Below are 23,623 nucleotides of genomic sequence, written 5' to 3'. Positions count from 1 at the left end.
CAGAACAGCTTGCAGTTATGACGCACAGGCCATGGACATGGACTGAAGTGATGTGATGAGTTTACAATATTTGATGTGCTCTAGTGTGCAGTTCTCGTAAGTTTACATGTAAGAGAAGTGTTTTGAAAGAGTTGATGTCCAGTCACAGGCATTTGTTTCCCGAGTTATGTCTCAAAATATTTCTATCATCAGATTACAATATAATGTCGATAATATCGTTAATATTGACGTCGTCAGCCAACTATATAAGAAAGGGGTAAAATTACACTTGTTTCTGTGATCGCGCAGGTTCACTCAATGCTAAAGTCGCAGTGAGTGAACCTGCGCGATCACAGAAACAAGTGTAATTTTACCCCTTTTGTATATAGTTGGTTATGTACGTCAATATTAACGATATTATCGACATTATATTGTAATCTGATAGAAATATTCTGAGACATAACTCGGGAAACAAATGCCTGTGTGTCCAGTGTACTTGTTGTGATACGAAGCTAGACCTCGGATGTTCTTCCGATACAATACGACACACGACCGAACATCGCTATCGAGGATACATCCGATGTTCGGGCAAGCCCTCACTTAGCCGCAATAAGTGTAGCGTTTGGTGTGATTTTGAGGGGGTTTTCGTCTGTTTTGGGCCTTTTTTCGAATCACTGATCAATGATTCGGGTTAAACGTTGGAACGAAAAAAAGCACCAAAACAGACGAAAACCCACTCAAAATGACATCAAACGCTACAATTATTGCAGCTCGCCCTCACTGCGAACTTCGTTCGCTTATAGTATCGAAAGAAAGCCCAAACGTCTAGTAGCAAGACTTGTCTAGATGCCGCTGTTAAACCATAGACAGTAGAGGGGGGCTCTACTGTCCATGGTTAAACCAACGCACATGGGCTAGCTGGTTTACGGTGTTTCTAATTTGTTTAAGCTTTGCTTCTTTTTCTTTTTCTTTTTCTTTTTTGCATTCAGTTATATCTTCAATGTTCGGCGTTAAGTCTCGTACTTTTATTGTTATTATCTACTCAATTTCATACGTACATTTGATTTTCAAATTCCTACACATGTCCACTGAACTATATGGTTAACTGTTAGGGAGTCTTCAAAAACTAGAGGGGGGGGGGGTTGCTGGTATGAATGTCGGGGTCATGAATTGTCACATGATACAAATGGTGTCCATACAAAATAATCAAAGGCAGTAAACCTGAAATGGAATGTGCCCCTGGTTCAACTAAAATCTTTCCAACATTGCTAGATATTGTTTGGTAACTTGGATTAGCAGAATGTTGGCATTACGTATGATATTCCAACATTAACAGATATCAGAACAATTTTGATTACAGTGTAACAATCATTACTGGGACAAGCCATTAGCCAAGCAAGTGGACTTGTTATCAAAGAGTACCAATATTTACACATGTGACGATGGGCTCTTACATAACACAAGTAAACAGCTGTAAAAACCTCTATTCGGCCGTCTGCATGGACTGCAATTGAGGCAAACCTTATCTTCGTCTTATATCAGTTGTTATCAATTTATTAGGCTATTATAGTAACGCTACAAACAGCTTTAGAGATGCAAACAACTTTTATGACACCCGTTTTCGCCAGGCAAGCCCGCGGGTTTGTTGCACTTGGGCCGCTAATGGTTTGTGAATGTCATGTCAACTAAGATAGTGGTAGATATTAGATGATGTTTTCACTGAAGATAATTAAGTATTTTAAAGTCATGAATATTCATTAATTGTTCACCTTTTACATATATATTTCTAGCTCATGTGAGGCAGTGTGGTCCACAGCAAAAATCTTCAAATGATCCACACCTTAAAATCCTCTTTCTCCCAACATGTACTTAGTTGTGTACAAACAAATATCCCCAAGAGAGAGAAAGAGGTGTTTCTCTGAAATCACACAGAATGTATAGTTGATATAAAATCATGACCTGACTTTCTAAAACCCAAAGTTTATGAAAGCGCCATTATTTCGTGGAGTAGTACATGGCATTCCTCTTTGAGGTGACTCAAGATCCAACTTCAAACATTAAAACCAGGAGCCACAGAAGTGACTTTATATCCAGACTAGTACTAGTGTACATGAGTTTATCCAACTTGTTTATTATTGTCCAACCATGACATTGATCATTTACCTCATTGACCTTAGATATATGCAGTGAATTAGTGAATTAACATATTATAAAATTATGAATCAAGAATTTTAAAATATATCTTTTATTTCAGAATCATCCATGTTTGGTGGACAACTATAGGAGTGTGCCTCAGAGAGGACGTTAAACTCGTTGGAAGTTGTGGGTTCAAAACATTAATTGCTTCTTTGTAAAGTCAGAGTTGACAAGTGGTTGATCTTACAACTCAATTTGTGTGTTTTCTGTCTTTTTACACATTCTTATAAATATTTAATAACTGTCAAAATGGCAAGCAGTGGTGATATTTTCCCTCACAAAATCATAAGTGATATAGATAGAAGAATTCTACTATGCTCTATCTGCCAAGAAAGAATGGAAAACCCAAAGATATTGCCCTGTGTGCATACATTTTGTGAAGTCTGTTTAAGTGAATGGATCAAGAAGAATAACGGCGAGCTGACGTGTCCAATATGTCGTGAGTCATGTCCACTTCCCAAAACTGGAGCACAAGGTTTGAAAAACAATCTTTTCATCAATGATATGTTGGAATTATTCGATAAGGTTGGTGTACAAGGGAGCAACAAAGATAAAATGAGTTGCACCCTCTGTGACAATAACGCCTTATTCTGGTGTATGGATTGTGCCCAGTTCTTCTGCTCAGTTTGCCGTCAATCGCATGAGAAGCTTCGAATGTTACAAAATCATAGGTTTATTACTAGTGAGGAGTACGCAAAATTCATTGAAGATAGAAACCAATCTGCACTTGTTCCCAGATTTTGCTCAAAACACTCTCAAAGTCAACTGGAATTCTTCTGTGATCTGTGTCAGGAAACAGTATGTATGCGATGTGCAGTCACTTGCCATAAGGGAGACAAGCATGGGCTGCTTTCATTGGAAGATGCTTTGAAAAAGTGTACCCCAGCCATACAAACTCTGACAGAAAAGTTAGAAAATACAGTCATTTCTCTACAAAAGATTAATGATGACTCTAAGAAAGTAGCAGCAGATGTCAAGATTCAACAAGCTCACATTTTCACTCAGATTAGAGCTCATACAGATAAAGTAGTTACAAGTATTAGAGATGAGGAAGAAAAACTTATAAACAAAGTCAACCAGACATTTGCAGATATGATGAAACAAGTTGAAGCAACTAACCAGTCTATCGAATTTGACCTTGGACAGGCAGAAACATTAACAACATATGTCCACAACATTCAACAGCATGGGAGCCAAACAGATATTCTTTCCCAGAAAAGGGAACTCGAGGATCGCCTAAGGAATATTGAGAAGCACTCTTCTTCTGATAGGTACACTAGAGAGTTGGCAGAACTGGAAAATCAGTCTTATATTTCATTTTATGAAGCCAACTGTCTGCAGCCAGTTTTAGGTGAACTCAGGAAATCTGAAGGTCTGTCTGAAGACCTTATGCCTCGTGGAACCATGAGTCATGACATGTCTTGCCGCTATTTGCCTGGATTTCAATGTCCTACTATCGTCATCACATACAACTTTCCAGCAAAAATGCTAAAGGTTAGAACTGAGTTTTGTTTCTCATTGCCTTCAACACCTTTAATACTGTAACATTGTATGGCTAAAATCATTAAAACACCAGTTATGTGAAGTTTATATTCTCAATCATCCAGGTATGGAGTTAAGTAATTACAATCTATCCTAATGGATTGCATGCTGTTGTTTTGATTGGCAACATTTTCATGTCTTATCCTGGATGCTTCTTCAGGCCGACTGATGACCTTATGAAAGATAGTTGGTGACACCTGACGGAGTAGAATTGTCATATGTGATGATCAGAACCGTCAATTCTACTCCATCAGGTATCACCAACCATCTGTCATTAGATCATCAGTTGGCCTAAAGAAGCATCCAGGATAGGAAGTGAAACTGTTGCCATTCAAAACAACGGCAAGTCAAGTAGGATAGATTGTAATTACTTTGTTATTATGTGAAGTTTAGTTAATCAGTGATCATTATTTGCTTTTATTGAAACCATTTAAAGGCAAACAAAAAATATCAATGAGGTAAGGAAGAAATGCTATACTTTTTCCACCAAGAGCTGCAGTTTGCAATAAAATTTATTGCATGATTGATATTTCTTTGTTTTTTTTGTTTTCTTAATTATTTTTGATATTAGATGCATCATCCAAACCAAGGAAAGCCAAGCTGTGACATGGTCTTTTATGCATATTTGCCTGATAACACACTGGGTAGAGGATTGCTTCGACTACTAAGGAAGGCATTCAATCGCCAATTAACTTTCATTGTTGACCCTAAAACAAATCGACTAGCATGGAACATTAAACATAAGACATCAAGAGAAGGGTCACCTGGCGAAACTGAAGAGGGGTAAGAATGTTTTTAGTCCCCTCAAAGGACTATTACAATGGGCTCATTCTGTCTGTCCATCTGTAATCTATTGTAATTTCTCAGACATACCAAGTTCGATCAGTCTGTCTGTCCATCTGTAATCTATTGTAATTTCTCAGACATACGAAGTCCAATCAGTCTGTCTGTCCATCTGTAATCTATTGTAATTTCTCAGACATACCAAGTCCAATCATTCTGTCTGTCCATCTGTAATCTATTGTAATTTCTCAGACATACCAAGTCCGATCAGTCTGTCTGTCCATCTGTAATCTATTGTAATTTCTCAGACATACCAAGTCCAATCAGTCTGTCTGTCCATCTGTAATCTATTGTAATTTCTCAGACATACCAAGTCCGATCAGTCTGTCTGTCCATCTGTAATCTATTGTAATTTCTCAGACATACCAAGTCCGATCAGTCTGTCTGTCCATCTGTAATCTATTGTAATTTCTCAGACATACCAAGTCCGATCAGTCTGTCTGTCCATCTGTAATCTATTGTAATTTCTCAGACATACCAAGTCCGATCAGTCTGTCTGTCCATCTGTAATCTATTGTAATTTCTCAGACATACCAAGTCCGATCAGTCTGTCTGTCCATCTGTAATCTATTGTAATTTCTCAGACATACCAAGTCCGATTTCTTTCAAACCTGGTACAAAAATGACATGTTATATGGGACATGTGCACATCAGTTTTTTTCTTTTTTGCGACATACGCAAATTTGACTATTTCTTTTTTTGTGACATATGCAAATTTGACAATGGCAGCTATATTTGTAGTTAAAATAAACATGTTTTGCATAAGTCAAAATCTGTAACACATAGAGACTCCATTCAAGTGTCTATGCCATATCAGGTACAAGTTATCATGTCACCATTCAGTCATATAGAAGTAAAGTGATTGAGGGGGGGAGGGGGGGGGAGGGTGTCTTCTATGAAGACTTGTTATCTTTGGTCCATAGTTTTACACATACCAACATCATTCACATGCCTTATCAATGTCGTGTGATCCTGTTCATTACTAAGTCTCTATATTTATGTTTTCCAACAAGGTTTTGTTGGATAAACTTGGAAAATTTCAAATGCAATAAATCAGTTGTTAGTACACCAAGTTTAACCATAGACCCTCCCCACCAATGTTGGTACATCAAGTTTAACCATTGACCCTCCGCACCAATGTTGGTACACCAAGTTTAACCATACACCCTCCCCACCAATGTTGGTACACCAAGTTTAACCATAGACCCTCCCCACCAATGTTGGTACACCAAGTTTAACCATAGACCCTCCCCACCAATGTTGGTACACCAAGTTTAACCATAGACCCTCCCCACCAATGTTGGTACACCAAGTTTAACCATAGACCCTCCCCACCAATGTTGGTACACCAAGTTTAACCATAGACCCTCCCCACCAATGTTGGTACACCAAGTTTAACCATACACCCTCCCCACCAATGTTGGTACACCAAGTTTAACCATACACCCTCAACACCAATGTTGGTACACCAAGTTTAACCATAGACCCTCCCCACCAATGTTGGTACACCAAGTTTAACCATAGACCCTCCCCACCAATGTTGGTACACCAAGTTTAACCATACACCCTCCCCACCAATGTTGGTACACCAAGTTTAACCATAGACCCTCCCCACCAATGTTGGTACACCAAGTTTAACCATAGACCCTCCCCACCAATGTTAGTACACCAAGTTTAACCATAGACCCTCCCCACCAATGTTGGTACACCAAGTTTAACCAGACCCTCCCCACCAATGTTGGTACACCAAGATTAACCATAGACCCTCCCCACCAATGTTGGTACACCAAGTTTAACCATAGACCCTCCCCACCAATGTTGGTACACCAAGTTTAACCAGACCCTCCCCACCAATGTTGGTACACCAAGTTTAACCATAGACCCTCCCCACCAATGTTGGTACACCAAGTTTAACCAGACCCTCCCCACCAATGTTGGTACACCAAGTTTAACCATAGACCCTCCCCACCAATGTTGGTTGAGGGTCTATGGTTTAACTACATACTATTAGAGATGTGAAGCAGATGATTACTTCAAAAGTAACACCAAATAAACAACTTCAAATTCTAGGCTTTAAGGAAAGTTTCAATAATGAGTTTTGACATAGACAAATACTTAGCCTATGGTCAAATACATATAGATATTATGAGTGGTGTAATTCACATCAAATTGTTATCATTACCATTTATTAGTTTCATATTTGATTAGGTACATGCTAATATAACGTGATCAATGCATTTACAATATTTCTCTAATGCAGTGAACACTAAACTTCCATGAATAAAATAACCCTAAAAATATGTATATCTGAATCCAATGTTCATGTGGCTATCAATCATAAATGGCAATTGCGTTTTGCATTTTATTAACATATATTCCGATATTGTTATTACATATATTCTTCGTTATTTGTACACAGGGAACAACGAGTTCGTCTGGCACCTGACATGGAATTTTTCATCCAAATGAGGGCGGAGTTGGCAGCCAAAGGAATACAGTAAATGAGAGACTATTGAGGTCCAGTCTGATTAAAATCTGATGTAGTGTACTCATCGCGATTTCTTTTTGGTTGTTGTGTTTACTGTTGTTTGTTCTTTTGTTAGTGCTCGTTACATACATCTGACACAATACCATAGGTTTTCCTGGGCCACACAAGAGCACTGAGTGAATATACTCAACCAATGAGAATGCAAAATGTGCCAAAACATACAGGTACAATACCTCAAGCGCTCAGTTCGATAAGAGCTTGAGCACAGAGTGCACACAACGATGTTGTTATTGTTTGGTGGTTCTCTTTCTTTCAATTTCAAATGTTGAGTGTTATATTGTAAGACAGATTCTGGTTGGCTACTCGTAAGTACAAGATTGGGTTTGGTAAAACCTCTGTCCTTTGTGTCAGATGTATGTAACACATGCACTTACAAAAGAACAAATGACAGTAAATGTGACAGCCAAAAAGAAATCATACCTTGTACACTACATTGGATTTTAATCAGATTGATTGACGTCCAGTCTGTTTACACACAGGGACAGCCTCCACACTGATGTTTTATAGTCAGCCACACTAAATGATTCAGATCTAATGCTGGATATGCTTTTCTGTATGTAAACCCTGGCAAGACTTATGTTTTACAGTTAATTTTTTAGTATTGCTGTATAGTAGTACTATAGCCATGGAGAAGAATTTGACTGTGGAGACATTGTGTGTGGGTTCATATTTATACATGTTAAATAGTATTACATTATTATGTACCAGTGATTACTTGTACCAGTGCAATACCAAAAATATTAGTGCGCATCTTTATGCAAATGATATGCAAATGAAAGCACAGTCATGTGACTGCAAAGTATGGAAATGTGTTGTTTCAGATAAGCATATATAATCATAATAACCTGATTACTGCACGAGTGCTAGTTTGGTATTCTGCACTTGACTGGCCTTGCAGTGTTTTCTGCTGCACTTTCACTCACTATGTGTGTGAAAATACAGTCACAGAGAACACTGCAAGCACTTGTGCACTCACATGTCACACTGTTCTGTCATATTATCATTAAATGTAGACCATTCTTTTCATATGTATGAAGGACAAATGCTCCAAGTTTGTAGTTAATTATCTTTATTAAATAATTGTGTATATTTTGTCAAACAAACTACTAGTAAGCTGTTTGACAGTTTGTGAATACTTTTGTTCTGTCAAAGGGCAAACTGTATTTGTAATTTACTTGTACTTGTTGTTTTTGGATGTATCACAAGTCTGAGTCTGGGTTTTAACTATATCAAATTCAAATGATAAACATGCCATTGTGACAAAACGCACTGTGTCTACTACAAATTTAGATTGTTTGTATTACTGTTGGTATGTGGTTTCATATAGCACGCCATGTTTATTGTTATTGAATAGTCTAGACATAGCTATAGCTTAGGAAACACAGCGTTAGCGTCCAAGTCAGGCCCGGCGTACGTGATAATTTACAGGTCAGATGAACTTTAGTTATGATTGACAGGTCATTTTGACCACAAATTCGAACCGCGAAGTGAAATGTCGTCAATTTCAGTAGTTAGAGAGTTATTTTTAGTCTGAGGCCATTCATATGTAAATTAGCGGTTTCCTATATAAGTGGTAAAGTGGTAAACTTCAGAGCCTCGACGAACAGATTTTGCCAGTCTGTTCCAGGTGCAGCTCGTCGGATAAAACACTAGTGAAGGTACCGAGTAGACTTTGCGTGGTCTACTGATCAGATACTAGTACTGAGTAGATTTTGCGTGGTCTACTGATCGAATACTAGTACTGAGTAGATTTTGCGTGGTCCACTCCGTAACTATGTAAATAGTACACCTTGGATGGCAGCAATATTACTAGACCGATAACCCCCCCCCCCCTTTACTTCAACCAGTTTGGTGATAAGTGCAGCAACTCTGATCTGTTCAACTTTTACACAATGCTTGAAGAGAATAAAGTCAAGTGTTCCATTTGAGATATTTTTCTCTAGCGTATTTTCTGGCGATCTTTGGGTCATTAACCCCCATACTATAGATTCCCCTCCCCGATTTCTGAATCATCGAACCAGTGAGACATCAGAAGTCTCCTACAACTACCAAGGAATTAACTTTCCATCATAGTTGTAGAAATAACCACTGTGTTCCTTTGTTCTAGTTGCCATGACATTCATCAGGCCTTCAACACTTTCTGTTGTATCAATCAAAGCATCTGGTCCACCCCCTTGAGTTCTCACATATCCAGGATTTAAAGATACTGCTAAGATATTGTCAGCTGCAAGCTCCAGACTCAAGTTCAAAGTCACCATGTTCAGTGCTACCTAAAAGTATATATAGGAGATTAGTACTGTCAATATCTTATGGTTCATTTGTAAATGATAAAGAGATCCAGTCCCAAGTTACAGCTACACTAAGCTTCAACTGAAACGTTTTTTAAAACTCTTTTGTTACATATAATAACTCATAATATTGTACATCCTGAAAAGTATTGAATCATCTGTAGGTAAACACATTCGTTTTGCTTACATATAATTTTCTACAATAAATCCAATAAAATTATTTTTTGGGTCCGCACCCAAAAATCAGCGATGCTATCATGATTCCAACTTGTACTGCTTTATGGCTAAAAATGGATCTCCAATCAGCATATGCAATATCTATTTAAGGTATTTCAACAATTCTTAGTGAATATAGTCTCTGCCATGGTTATCTGATTACAAAAATAATATACCAGTTACAGCATAGTGTTTTATTTCACACCATGAGTGGTTGACTGGAAGATGATATCAAATACACTTCTTTATGTAAATTAATTATTACTTATATTATAATTTATGGTGAACAGGATAATGTCAACTGTAGTGTCAAATCTTTAGTTTATACATAGACCCTACACCAGTAGTGATGTAGGGTCTATGGTTTATATTACATTATGTGGATAACTTTGGATAAATCAACTTTTGATTAATGGTGGTTGGTTTTCTCAGTATGTTTTTTTCATTCTCAATATTCTTTGTGATAATAACTACATCCGATTTTTTTTTGAGTGGAATTTTGCATATTTATCATCCTAATTTGCAAATTTATTTAACTCTGTGTGTTCTATTTTAAAACTATACATGTCACAGTCTTACTTACAAGTGAAAAAGTGACAATTTTTAGAAACATTGAATATTACTTGTTCTTAACAGCATTGACATCTGCAGACCTGTTTGCAAAATTTTGTGAACATATTGTTACTTAGTTTGGGGTAAAACATTTGTTTTTGAAAATCTTGCATATATAATAGCCTAATTTGCATAATTAACAAATAGATTTTCATTATATCTAAAGCATTGAAACAATACTTGGCAGATTCATTCTACAATTTGGAAGTTATATCACAGTTTTCATCGCTAAATACATATTTATGCAAAGTATTTAAAATAGAAATGGAACATTTTTACATACCTTTGAACATCTAGAGCTATAACAGCATCCCATTTTATTGTCATCAAATGAAGACAATCTGCTAGACATGTTTATTATAGCAGCACGGGAAACACTCATTTCATCACCTTCTACTAAAGAACTAGCACTTCTCAGTAATGGCAGAAATCTCTATGGTAAAAATATTAAAGAGTGACATGAATATATTATAATGAAAGGGGAAAAGTCTCTCTCCTCTCCTCTCCTCTCCTCTCCCCCCTCCCCCTCCCCCTTCTCTCTCTCTCTCTCTCTCTCTCTCTCTCTCAGTCTCTCTCTCTCATTAGAGATAGGTACAGTCATTATTTCTACTAAGTAGCAGTGACATACTGGTTGTCAAATTTACAACTAAATTAATGGTACAATCTTCATATTATGCTATTTTACTGTATTGGTGATAGCAAGATATCTATTAAAGATATGTGTGGAATTCAGGCAGATCCCACCCTCAACCCCTTACTACCTTTAACAAAAAAAACAATATTTGTTAATATCCAATGCATTAATACATTGCTAACTCCTTCATGTTATGTCATCTTGTACTAGAACATATATGCTGATAACAACTTGCAGGAAACACAGAGTTACAGCACACGTCTACTTTAAGTACATGTGTGGGCTTGTTTCCTATGATCTCTCTCCACCATAGTGACATGGCTTTCATTAGCACAACATTCAGTTCTTACTGCCGAGAGTGTAGTTTAATGCTATTGGAGCATTGATATAAATGTAATGATGTTATTTCATTCTCACATGACTAACTTTAAGACTCAAGTTTGTAGTAAACTGAATAAAGTAACCAATGACAACTGTGAACTGCCTGTCAGTCGATGGATTACTACTCACATGTTGTTTGCCTTTTCCCCAGTAGGAGATTTAGCTAGATTTTCAGTAGAATGTCTTTTTTGACGATACTTGGAAAGAGAGAGAGAGAGAGAGAGAGAGAGAGAGAGAGAGAGAGAAGAGAGAGAGATTGTAGCATAATATTTCAAATAAAGATAAAGTGAATAATAATAATAAAAACTTGAAATGACTTATATAGCACACTGATTCAAGTAACATATACCTTTATGACCATAATTGGACCAAGAGTATTAACTTGAAATATCTTAAGCAAGGTTTCAGATTCCACGGCCTCTATCTTTCGTTCAACTGATGTGAAAGCACCAGCATTGTTTATCAACAAATTCAGTCCATTATCACCAACTATTTGTTCCACTTTACAGGCAGTGTCATTGATACTTGTATAGTCTTCAATATCTGAAGGTAAAAGTTGAAATTCTGTCATATATTAACGTGTATATCTCGTGAGTATATAACGTTTTTGCTAAGGTGTGAGAAATTGAAAACAAGTACACATGCCTGTCTGCCAACTTCAATGTAAAATCGACTTATAGTACCTCTTCTATTTGTAAATTTCACAGGAAATAATATTTCATTAAAAAAATAATATAGTATATTAGAGTACAGTACAGTAGATATCTGGCGTCAATGCGATTGATGAACTTCATTTTCGCACTTCTAACCAAATTTCAAAAACTTTCCGCCTTCAATGATACCAGCTTCTGTACTTACTACTGAGATGTTGATAACTTGATAAAAATTTACTTCTAATGTGAGATACAGTGCAGGGTTTCCAGTAGTATTTTGATGTGCTTTGCCATCATCTCAGTAAACAGGTTCATAAGGTTGGAACTTCATGTTTACCATCATGTTTTAACATTGCATCGACAGTATTAGTGTGACCACTGCAATTTTCATCATGGTTTACATGATACATAAAAGTGTGATTGCACTTGCGAACGTTCGTTTAGGGGAAGGGGGGTGTTTTGTCCTTTATAACGAACGATGCTCATTCATTGAGCTTGTGCAACATTGTGCGATCGTCCCTTACGTCACCAAATGACACGCGACAGTAATACAAAGAAGTATTCATATATACGAATTGTACTCTGCAGAATGGTGTGCGTCGTGCAGCTGCCATTGCAATAATTGTAGGTATATTTTGTTCTAGAGCTTTTAAAAAAATGTTTGGAATTAAATTTTGAATGCAAACCCTGGAACAATCAAACGCTCGGAAATAAAAAAAAATAGATAACAATGCTACATTACAGGTATACTTCGTGACAAGTTTACACATGAAAGGCACGGAAATAAAGCTCTTTTTAAACCCCCTTTTATTCAGATACGTTGGGTCCTGCCTGTACTTACCAAGTTGGAGTATTTGAACCGAGGAGTTGGACTCAGCTATGTTCTTCAATTCCTGTGAAATACATGCAAAGTGAAAGAGAAGTAGTAATATCATAGACAGAGCAGTGGAAGCTCCCTCCACTGTCTATGATATTGCAGATCAATGTTATAAATTTAAATACATAAATTTGAATTAGGAATAAAAAAATTGTTTTTTTGGTTCCGGTTACCCGACCCTAAACTTTATTTTTACATATTTGAGAAGAAGAAAAATTGTGAAATCTCACAAGAAATAATGGGTGCGGAAACTGACCAACTTAAAAAGACAACTGTCCTTCCAATCTGTAATAAAATAACATAACAAATCTACCTACCTCACCTATTCTAAAATTTGTGTGTATTTTTGTTTCGTTGTCACACATATTCCGTACATGAATGTACACGCATGATGCATAAATAAATATATAATTGCAAAGGACAATGAATTGACAATATCATTCGAGGCATTTTCCACCACCATCAGTAAGTCTGAGATCGACATTTTGGTTTACATTTGGCTTTCATCCTTCTACAAATCTAAGAAGGAAATCAAACAGGAGACAATGCCTGCAAACGGATACCCTACCTAGGCTTCATTTAAGGCTGGTCCGAGTCCGGAATCCTCCGAGAAAGACGATCTCAAGGACGGGGATCGGGACACCACATTTACCACTAGTCATTCGTAGACCATAGCCCCTACACGAAAGGGTCTATGCGAAAGACACACGTACACAATACAAAAGTCTATAATTATAGTTACTTACATGGGCATTTTCTGGAGAACGACACGTTGCAAACACATGTTGTGGTGGATTTGGTAGTTTGACAAATTGTTTAATCAGTTCTAGACCAATACCACGACTACAACCAGTCACCAGTACGGACTTCATGCACATGGATGCCATTCCTACGATACGAAAGCCGTAACGGGATTTCTGACTTCTGACTTAAAAAGTTCGATAAAACTTAAAAGATAATGCTCGTTAGGCACATCTGTAAGTTACTCGAATTGAAAAAACCCCGGAAGTATTGAACAGTGAAAATCGAAATGTCTTCACTGCTCAGCTCCGCGATGTGCCGCAGTCCAGTGCTCACAGCTCAGGGTAACTGGCGTCACTTGGGCACCTCGGGTCGAACGTATTTTACTGCATTTGGGGTACCCCTGTGATTCACGATAAATAATTTGGTCCGTCTTTCCAAAATATTTTAGACAATTTGAAGTGAAAAATTATTTCCTCACTAAATGTGGAAAGATATCCTCAAAATACGGTATAATTCTTACGGAATTGATAACAATAACCAATCACATGACGTCCCCATCTTGGGTCAAGTCAGGTCAGGTCAATCCCAAGCTGCCCCTGCTCCATGAGGAGGGTCGACTTGGGGCGCGCGCCCCGAGTGTGACGTGTGACGACGAGTGTGTAGTAATCGAACGCAACTTGGGGCAACTTTAGGTGCCTCGAGGCACCCTGGCCGGGTTGCATAATCGAACGCACCCCTGGTCTGAGGCTCCCCGCGGGGAAGCATAATCGAACGCACCCCAGGACTATCGTCCCTTAGCTGCGAGAGGTGAGGGACTTTAGTCCCGGGACTAGTCCCCTCTTCTCGCGACTAGGCCAAGCCGTTCGGCATACATACTGTACAAAGATTAGGGACGATGGCAGCAAGACTACACCGGTACAACTTTAGAACCAGAAGAGTATCTTACAGCCTGTTTTAATATCATTTACTAATTTTAAAGGGTCACAATTGAAATATTCTCTCGGTCATGCATATGAAAAGAGAAAATGGGAAAATTATAATGATGATTGTATATGTCACTTGTTGTGGAAAAGCCGGTGAGATACTTGAACATCGTCTTTTATACATGTGAAAGCCATTCTACACAACGACAGATCATAATCAGATGTTAATGAGAGGAACAGAAGAACTATTTCTCAACAATGGAGAGTTGAACTTATATCAAGATTTTAAACATGGGAAAGAACTACCCTGTTTATTTACAGGGGATAATACGAAACATTATGCCCTTTATCTGTCATAATGTTGACACATTGTTTGACATGTACGGGATTGAAGTTAGCAGTCCTCTACCGGAGCTAATATTAAAGTTTGTGTAGGGGTTATAACCAACTCCTTGTCTGAGTTGCCGCTGAAGTCTTATCAGTATTGGATAGTGTAAGACAAAGGGGGACTTAGAAGGTGTGAATTGGGTTGACCTTTGTAGTTCAAGTAAAACCAGTCCGGCAAAGTCAGAAACCATATGCCTGCACATGGAAGTATAGAAGGGGAGCCTCCATGGTCTCAAGAATGAATGCAAGAGTACGACCCGGACCAAAATAATTTGCCAAAATTACGAGGAGAACTTAATTACGGAGAAAAATAGTTGTGGCGAGTAGTATTAAAAATAAGTCATACTACTGTACCATGAATGGAGTAGTGACTGCACAGTAAGGGTTTAAAGATGAAGGGCACAACTGTTACCATTCAAAAGAAACGGTAAACATTTAAAAAACGAATTTTACACAGATCTTCAGATGAGCTACACTATAATATTAGACACGTCTCGTTGTTCAGTCATATCAGGGCTTGTGAATGTTGTATGGCTTATTTCTTCGCCGTGAACACTGCATGCTGTGTGTGTCCTCACCCGAATGTGTACACTTTTATCTCAGTTATTATCATCACCTAGCGTGGCAAGGGGTGAGACAGTGTGTACTTTATCTTAATCTAGTCCAGCAAGGGTGAGATGGACTAATCCTGCCATCCTGTGAACTTGTCGGGCATAAGTACAATAGACACCGGTGGAAAGATAAACAACGCGGCTCCGCCTTGTTGTTTATCTTTCCACCGGTGTCTATTGTATACTTACAATGAGTCTATAAGTATAAGTAAACAAATAGATAAACTTATCGAACAATACCTTATTGTAAAACTAAAATAGAATAGCAGTACCGTAGCCTGCGGGGGGGGGGGGGCAGCTGCCCCCCCCCCCCTGAGATTTTGGTAAAAAGAAAGAAAAAAAGCTACTTTTTGAATACATAGCGATGCTATTAAAATCGTTATTTACGTGACGATTCCTAGCATGCGCGATTTCAATGGATAAAGTGACTGTACACTGATTCATGACTATAATATGTATCTTATAAGTTATATCTCTATTGTACGCTGGCTAAACTTTGAATTAAAATGTGTCCATTTAAAATTGTAACATTTTGCAACAAAGTACAAAAGAAGTGCGCACATGCACTGTGCAATTTCTGCGAGTAACAGTAGTAAAGATAGAAGAAGATAGCAAGTCGCAATTATAATGTCAGCGAGTGACGGAAAAAGTCGTTCAACGTGAGGTTACCTGCTATGCTGCATGCAGTGACTCGTGACTCTGAAGATGCGCTCGATCTCATTTACATCTTGTTCCTTTTATTAAAACATTTCATGCTGATAAAACGGCAGATCTCTTTTTGCAATATTTGGTGGCCCTGAAAAACTATTAAACGAGGTACGCAGTTTAAGATCCACTATTTGATATTTGAAGATATTTCTTTCAATAATTGTGTTCGACGTTGTCTTTGGTTAAAATGTTGTTTGATATAATTATCTCATTGCACACTGACACTAGCGTTATTCCGCAATTCATTTTGAAGCAACTATTTGCTATGGAAAGAATGGCCCTGAATTTGTAAACAGAGCTGTACCTTCGACATCAAAATCCAAACTTCAATTTCCATTATAATGATAATGACAAGGAGAATTCACTGAGTTCACCTTGGGTTCCGACATAAACGAGGCCATAACAGTTTTGGGAGTTGGGTAAAGAAAATGACTATTTTGTTGTGTTACTTATTTGAGAAAGCACCATCCATTTTTTACATTCAATGTGACATCTTTTCGGCAACTACTTTGTAAGATACGACATTAGGCCAGAAAAAAATGAAAAAGCTGTTCAAACTACCCATATATGTTTTTCTGGTGATGGGCAATATATTCTCATGCGGGCTTCGCATTTTTTTCCTTCAAAATTAAGGATATTTCTTTATATTTTCTGAATAGTACATGTAACAATATACATTTGAGTCTATTCCAAATTATATAATATCTTATACAGTGGTTTACTTGGCTCTGATGTTGCATACAAGCATGAATTGAGATTAAATATCCAATGTGCACTAAAAAGAATTTAACAAAAGTTTACGACCATTGGCCATCAAAAGTCAGAAAGTCTTGAAATGTTTTGCTCTTTATTCGGGATTATTTGGAACGAAATTAAACTTCAGGAGAAGTCATTTACCATGTGCACATCCGCATAATATCTTTCAGCTTTGCCACAACAAAATACACTTTCAAATAATATGTAATGCAGAGCATAATTGTTTCAATTCTGGTATTTTATTATGTCTATGGTTTAATATGTTATGCCTCTAAATGGCCTCCTACACTGTCTTATTTTCAATTTTTTTTTTTCACCTTTGGAGTTGTCTCCTTCCAATGCATCATTGTACCATATGATTTTATATCTCCACTGTAGTGTAGGTGACAGAAGCCTGAGAATGGGTGGCTAAAATAATGCTTGAGTTTCAATTGGCGGGGCTTAACATTTTTTTTTGAGAAGAGAGGGTGCGAGGAACTACACCATTTGTTTAACCGTAAATTGTGTACATTTCCTAACTGTAGCTATGCAGACAAATTGCATGAGATAGTATCAAGATGACTGAATAAATTCTATCTAAACTCGACCTGAAATATTTTGCTGTCATTATATATGGTTTGTTTTATCCTTGTCAAGCATTGTGAAAAAATGAAATCGACCTACTTACCCAATGTGATGGGTTACGTTACCCGTTGACAAGCATTTTTTATTTTTTCTGACCTTACATATGATATTTAATTGCGTTTGCTAAAATATATATTATGTAAATTGTAAGCAAATTTATGTAAATTAGCACTTTTCTAAATTTTAAATGCATGATTGCACCAAGACAAAGTTCTGCCCCCCCCCCCCCTGGCAATTTGGTCAGGCTACGGCCCTGAATAGTTTTAAATAGCGGTTAGATTTTCTGACTACTAACATTTGAAGCGTATTCTTTTTTCGTTTTATACAATATCTCTTCTTACCTCCCCTTGGTTTGTTTTGTTTGTTCCTGTATATGTTTTTACTCGTCTTTTTTAGTACTGTATGTATTTTAATTTTTTGTTACTGCTGCTCCTAACAATCTTAAATAGTGAGTCCATTATACAAAAGGGGTGCAATAAATAAAGAAATAAAGAAAATAAAACACATGTGTATTAATATCATTGCAAAATTAATTGAAGATAGAAACCAATCTGCACTTGTTCCCAGATTTTGCACAAAACATTCTCAAAGTCAACTTGAATTCTTCTGTGATCTATGTCAGGAAACAGTATGTATGCGATGTGCAGTCACTTGCCATAAGGGAGACAAGCATGGGCTGTTTTCATTGGAAGATGCTTTGAAAAAGTGTACCCCAGCCATACAATCTCTGTTAGAAAGTTCGAAAATATGGTCATAATACAATAAGAAGTGTCCTCAGCGTTGGTTACAATGCTTTCCATATTTTGATGGGTTACTCGCGTGATTGCAGTGCCAGTCTAATGTTTACAGCACACAAACCCCACTTCATATTGTTATTAAATGAGAATCTTATTGAAAGATTTTTGATTGGATGGAAGTTCTGGATGAAGTTACAAATCTAGATGTATCATAAAATAAAGATGAAAAATGTACACTTTAGTTTGTTCCATGGTTGCTGGTGGATCGTGTCGATTTATACCAGTCTCCTTCCAAAATATTAACAATGGTTGTAGCAGGACCCCTTCAATAGTTTCTCACTATCTCATCCAGCAATGACCACTCAATCTGTAGCCGGGTTTGAGACACATACATACATACATACATACATACATACATACATACATACATACATACATACATACATACATACATACATACATCCACACATGTTGTGACACTTATGGTACTACTGAACTACCTTGGTGTTCAGTTGTGTTAAAACAACCTATAAAAGTGACACAAAAACAAATCTGACTGTATATACTATGATCACATCCTTTTATTCTACAACAATAATACATTTACAAATTTATATATTATTATACATCTCTGAAAATGTATGAATCAATTAGTGATTGCACATTTGTATTTCATTACAAATTCACATAATATACAATTGTTTAAATTATTACATAACAAACTTTTTTTTTTGCTTAGGCCTAAAAAAATTGTATGGTTCCGATTTTAGAATTGTTTTTTTTTTTTTTCATGTGTGAGTGTCTAGTTCAGGTAGTTATGGTTTTCATATGGTCTCTGTGTTATTGGTTTCTTCCTATCAGATGTACAGCCATTACAGATTGTGAGAACAGTTTCATATTGTCTATTTAAGTTGATGTCAGTTTTGCAATTTTATTTTATTTTTTCTCGAATATGTAAAAAAAAGTTTAGGGTCGGTAGTGAAAAACTAGGTGGGGTCGGGTAACCGGAACCAAACACTTTTTTTAAGGCCTTAGGGTGACTTTATTTTTTTTTATGTTTCTCATTACTTTTTCATGCAACTATAGGTCAGTCAGTCATTTAAAAAAAAATAATAATAAACCATCTCCTTCATGTTGTAACAAGCCCTTTCCCAGCTTCTCTATAAAATTGGCTTGTTCTCAATCCCCCCTACTTGAATAACTTCCATCATGAAAGAAAGCTCTGAAGAAAGAAAGCACCATGACTGTAGATGACGTCAACAGTAAATACACTTGCTTATTCTTGCCATAGAGGGAGCTTTTCTACAAAATATTAAGGGTGGGCAAAAAGTAAAAGCATTGTTTACTTTGATGTCAGAGCTGAAACTTTGGGTCCGTTGGGTGATGAGAAACAGAAGGAAAAAAGGGTCATCCTTAATTGAAGTAAAATAATGCATTAAGTGAATACACTGTGTAGAAATAACAGTACAGGAAATTATTTGTGGTAATAGTTACAAACACTGACAAAATTATAAAGATATTATTCTCCCTTAACATCTCTGGTTAAACTGGGTTACTTATTCAGTGCCTCTATACATTACAGTGTACTGGATTCAGGTACCACATGTTTTGGATTGATTCATATTTTTTATAGGTTCTTGTTGTCCTCTTTAATAGCAAATCTTCTTTGCATACATACATACATACATACATACATACATACATACATACATACATACATACATACATACATACAAACACACAGTACTGCAGACACTGGTATGTTGCAGTCCTGTGGCATAGTGAGTTCTCCATTCACAGTACTGCAGACATCCCTGTATACACTGGTAATGGTATGTTGCAGTCCTATGGCATGGCGAGTTCTCCATTCACAGTACTGCAGACAGCTCTGTATACACTGGTATGTTGCAGTCCTGTAGCATAGTGAGTTCTCCATTCACAGTACTGCAGACAGTCCTATATAAACTGGTATGTTGCAGTCCTGTAGCATAGTGAGTTCTCCATTCACAGTACTGCAGACAGTCCTGTATAAACTGGTATGTCGCAATCCTATGGCCTTATGAGTTCTCCATTCACAGTACTGCACACAGCTCTGTATAAACTGGTATGTTGCAGTCCTGTAGCATAGTGAGTTCTCCATTCACAGTACTGCAGACAGTCCTGTATAAACTGGTATGTTGCAATCCTACGGCCTTATGAGTTCCCCATTCACAGTACTTCACACATCCCTGTATAAACTGGTATGTTGCAATCAATTGCAAGTGATACTTAAATGCTTCAGTAAGAATACTGCAAGTACATTCTGAATATGCAGCATTAATTATAAAAAATGTACAAACAAGATGCTTGGTGAAACAATCAATTCTTTCCCCAAAACAAGATAGAATGTAAATATTTAAACTGGCATAATCCTTTTACATCGAATATGAAATCACATTGGTTATTAAGTAGTTAATAATGTCAAAATAATATGAAAATTTATCTTCCTGCCTAAAAAATGTTTTTACATAATAATATTTCATGTTATATACAGAGAGGTTAAACACAATATTTTAAATCTTATGAAGACTTAAGGTGTTGTGCTTCTCAAAGGAAACATGGCTCTCCCTTGATCCCAAAAAATAGCACCAATGGCGTTGTAGCACAACTGTACAGTTTTTAAAAAATGCTTATCCACATGCTGATCTATGCTAGGTATAGGTGTTCATTTGCCGAATGATATCCAGTTGCCTATCCAGCCCTGTTGTTATCTTTGCAATATATGTGATCGTTTGGCTGCTGCTGTGGGCATGGTCATGTTGCTAGACATATTTGCATACATTTTTTGAATGTTCATTCACTTGTTTATTAATCCCTGTTGTTATCTTTGCACTAAATATGTGAACATTTGGCTGTTGCTATGGGTGTGGTCTTGTTGGTAGGCATATTTGCATACACTTTTTGAATGTTTATTCACTTGTCTAAGAATCCCTGCTGATATCTTTGTGAAATACATTAGTTTGGCTGTTGCTATGGGCGTGGTCATGGTTGTTAGGGATATTTGCATTAATTTTTTTAATGTTTGCTAATGTGCCTACCAGATGATGTTATTTTTAGCAAAATGTACAGGCATTTGGTTGTTGCTAAGGATGTGGTCATGGTTGCTAGGGCCAATTGCGACCAAATATTTTGAACAAAATCTGCAGAATAACACTTCTAGAAACACCTCACCAAATTTCAGTCTCACTGACCAAGGAGATATGTTTTTAATCAAAATTCACATGTTTATACCTAATTTGCTCATGAGATCATTATATGCTTAATACTTCTACATCTATACACCCACAGATGCATCCCCATTAAATTTCAGGCCAATCTGCTCAGTAGTTTTTGAATTTTGATTTTTGACCAAAAAGACACATTTTTAGTCCTAATTTGCATATTACTGACCGAACAAAAAATGACATTGTTTGACCCAAATCACATACCTGTGACGCAATCATTTTGCTTTGAACCAACTAGACACCAAATACCAAGATAATCGGTCTTTAAGTCTTAAGAGTTTAAGTCGTCCACACATTCACACATACATACATACATACATACATACATACATACATACATACATACATACATACATACACACATACATACATACATACATACACACACACACACATACATACATACATACATACATACATACATACATACATACATACATACATACACACATACATACATACATACATACATACACACACACACACATACATACATACATACATACATACATACAGACAGACAGACACCACAGCATGCCTATAGCACTACTGAACCTTATCAGTTCAGTTGTGCTAAAAATGCCAGTATACTCTAAATAGTTACTGATAACAGCTTTTCACAGAGAATCTTTCTTATTTACTCATGTTAACACTCCTTGTTCTTGAAGGGACATGTCAGAAGTCGTGGGATGCAGTTTATTTAAAAAGACATACTTTCTTTCTCCCAAACTACTCATAGTTCATTAAATGGGGGGGGGGGGGGGGGGTGGGTGAGAGCAAAAGGGGAGAGCTATATTCACTTCAACTATATTTTCATCCAACTAGTATTAAAATGTCATTGTTTTTAGGGGTCAGATGCAATTAGCATAGCTACTTTCAGACTCCTGTTCTTAAATCTAATTTTTTCATTTCAATATATAAGAATCTGTACGGACACATTCCATTCTCTCTCTCAATTCCCAACTCTCTCTCACTGGATCAGAGCAATTACATACTTTGATTTTAGCCTGACCCCAACAGTGTTAAGCACTTTCAAATTGAAATCCTGACAGCATTATTTTGTCTATAATATGTGACATGTCATAGCTGTATTTCATACTGTATTCATAAAATTGGCCTTGCTCTATGCAATGACATCAGTAATTTGGTTGAAAATGACTGGATTTACCAACACAGTTAAATAATTGGATATATGTGGAGGTGTCCAAGGGGTGGGGGATTATAACAGCTATTGTAGAACTAATGTACTCCTCCCCCCCCCCCCCCCCCCCCTTAAGATTGAAGTACTTTTTGTACATAACAATTCACAAAACCCTTTCTAGGATTTACAACCCAAGACACGTTCATACTGGTCTGTTTTCATTAGGAACTAATTCTGTATTCCAGGAGTCTGATATTACTGCATCAAATTCATCCAAGGTGTAGCTTTCACTTACTTTCTCTTTTTGTTTTGGTGGAAGTAGAAAGACTATACACAATGCCATGCATGTATGCCATATACTGTGAGTAATATAATAATTGTCATCAGTCTGAAAAAACGTGTAGATTAAGAGACCTGTTCCTGCTAGCAGTAAACCAGGTAAGAAAAATAACAACCACCGCTTTACACTCGGATAGATTCTCCTTCTCTTGTACATCTTACGTCCCTGTGAAGAATCAATGAAACATGCACAAACATGCAAACTGAATGAATAGACATCAAGAAAACACTATCAAATTCAGTGTACATCATAACTGTTCTAATTAAAGTGGCCATATGGATGAGGATTGGGGTATTTATTTTGGATATTTCACTTATAAAACAATTTCATCATAGCTTTCAACTTGAAAAATCAATGTGAAACAACGTTGACCAAGTATGCGTTTGTTACTAAGTGCATTGCAAAAAAGCTAGAAAATGCATGAATTGTTTGTTATTGTACCGTACAATACCAAAGATTTTACACATTTATTAATCTTTTGCAATTTATTGAGTTACAAACAAGGACTTGGCATATGTTGTTTCACATTGATTTGTCAAGTAGGAAGCCATGATGAAATTGTTTTATAAATTAAAATAAATATCCAATCCTCATCCATATGGCCACTTTAAAGGTAATAA

The 23,623-nt window shown here is 36.8% G+C and overlaps 2 protein-coding genes across 2 annotated transcripts; one reads left to right on the top strand and one right to left on the bottom strand.

The window, feature by feature from the left end:
* The first annotated feature begins 18 nt into the window (after window positions 1-18).
* LOC144437045 (E3 ubiquitin-protein ligase TRIM56-like) lies at window positions 19-8,992 on the top strand. Its single transcript, XM_078125913.1, has 4 exons — window positions 19-96; window positions 2,234-3,669; window positions 4,289-4,500; window positions 6,980-8,992. Exons 2-4 carry the CDS (start codon window positions 2,425-2,427, stop codon window positions 7,059-7,061), a joined length of 1,539 nt encoding a protein of 512 aa, XP_077982039.1. The 5' UTR covers window positions 19-96; window positions 2,234-2,424; the 3' UTR covers window positions 7,062-8,992.
* Window positions 8,198-13,841, bottom strand: LOC144436379 (C-signal-like). The gene is made up of 5 exons (XM_078125172.1): window positions 13,516-13,841; window positions 12,734-12,785; window positions 11,589-11,782; window positions 10,508-10,657; window positions 8,198-9,378 (listed from the first exon to the last, which is right to left on the bottom strand). The coding sequence occupies exons 1-5, from the start codon at window positions 13,654-13,656 to the stop codon at window positions 9,154-9,156; spliced, it is 762 nt and encodes a 253-aa protein (XP_077981298.1). The 5' UTR covers window positions 13,657-13,841; the 3' UTR covers window positions 8,198-9,153.
* Window positions 13,842-23,623: the final 9,782 nt, after the last annotated feature.

Source organism: Glandiceps talaboti, chromosome 6 (genome assembly GCF_964340395.1).
Source record: "Glandiceps talaboti chromosome 6, keGlaTala1.1, whole genome shotgun sequence".
In the NCBI taxonomy this organism is placed as follows: domain Eukaryota; kingdom Metazoa; phylum Hemichordata; class Enteropneusta; family Spengelidae; genus Glandiceps; species Glandiceps talaboti.
The sequence above is the reverse complement of the archived record's forward strand: the minus strand, read 5'-3'. Positions and strand labels throughout refer to the sequence as shown.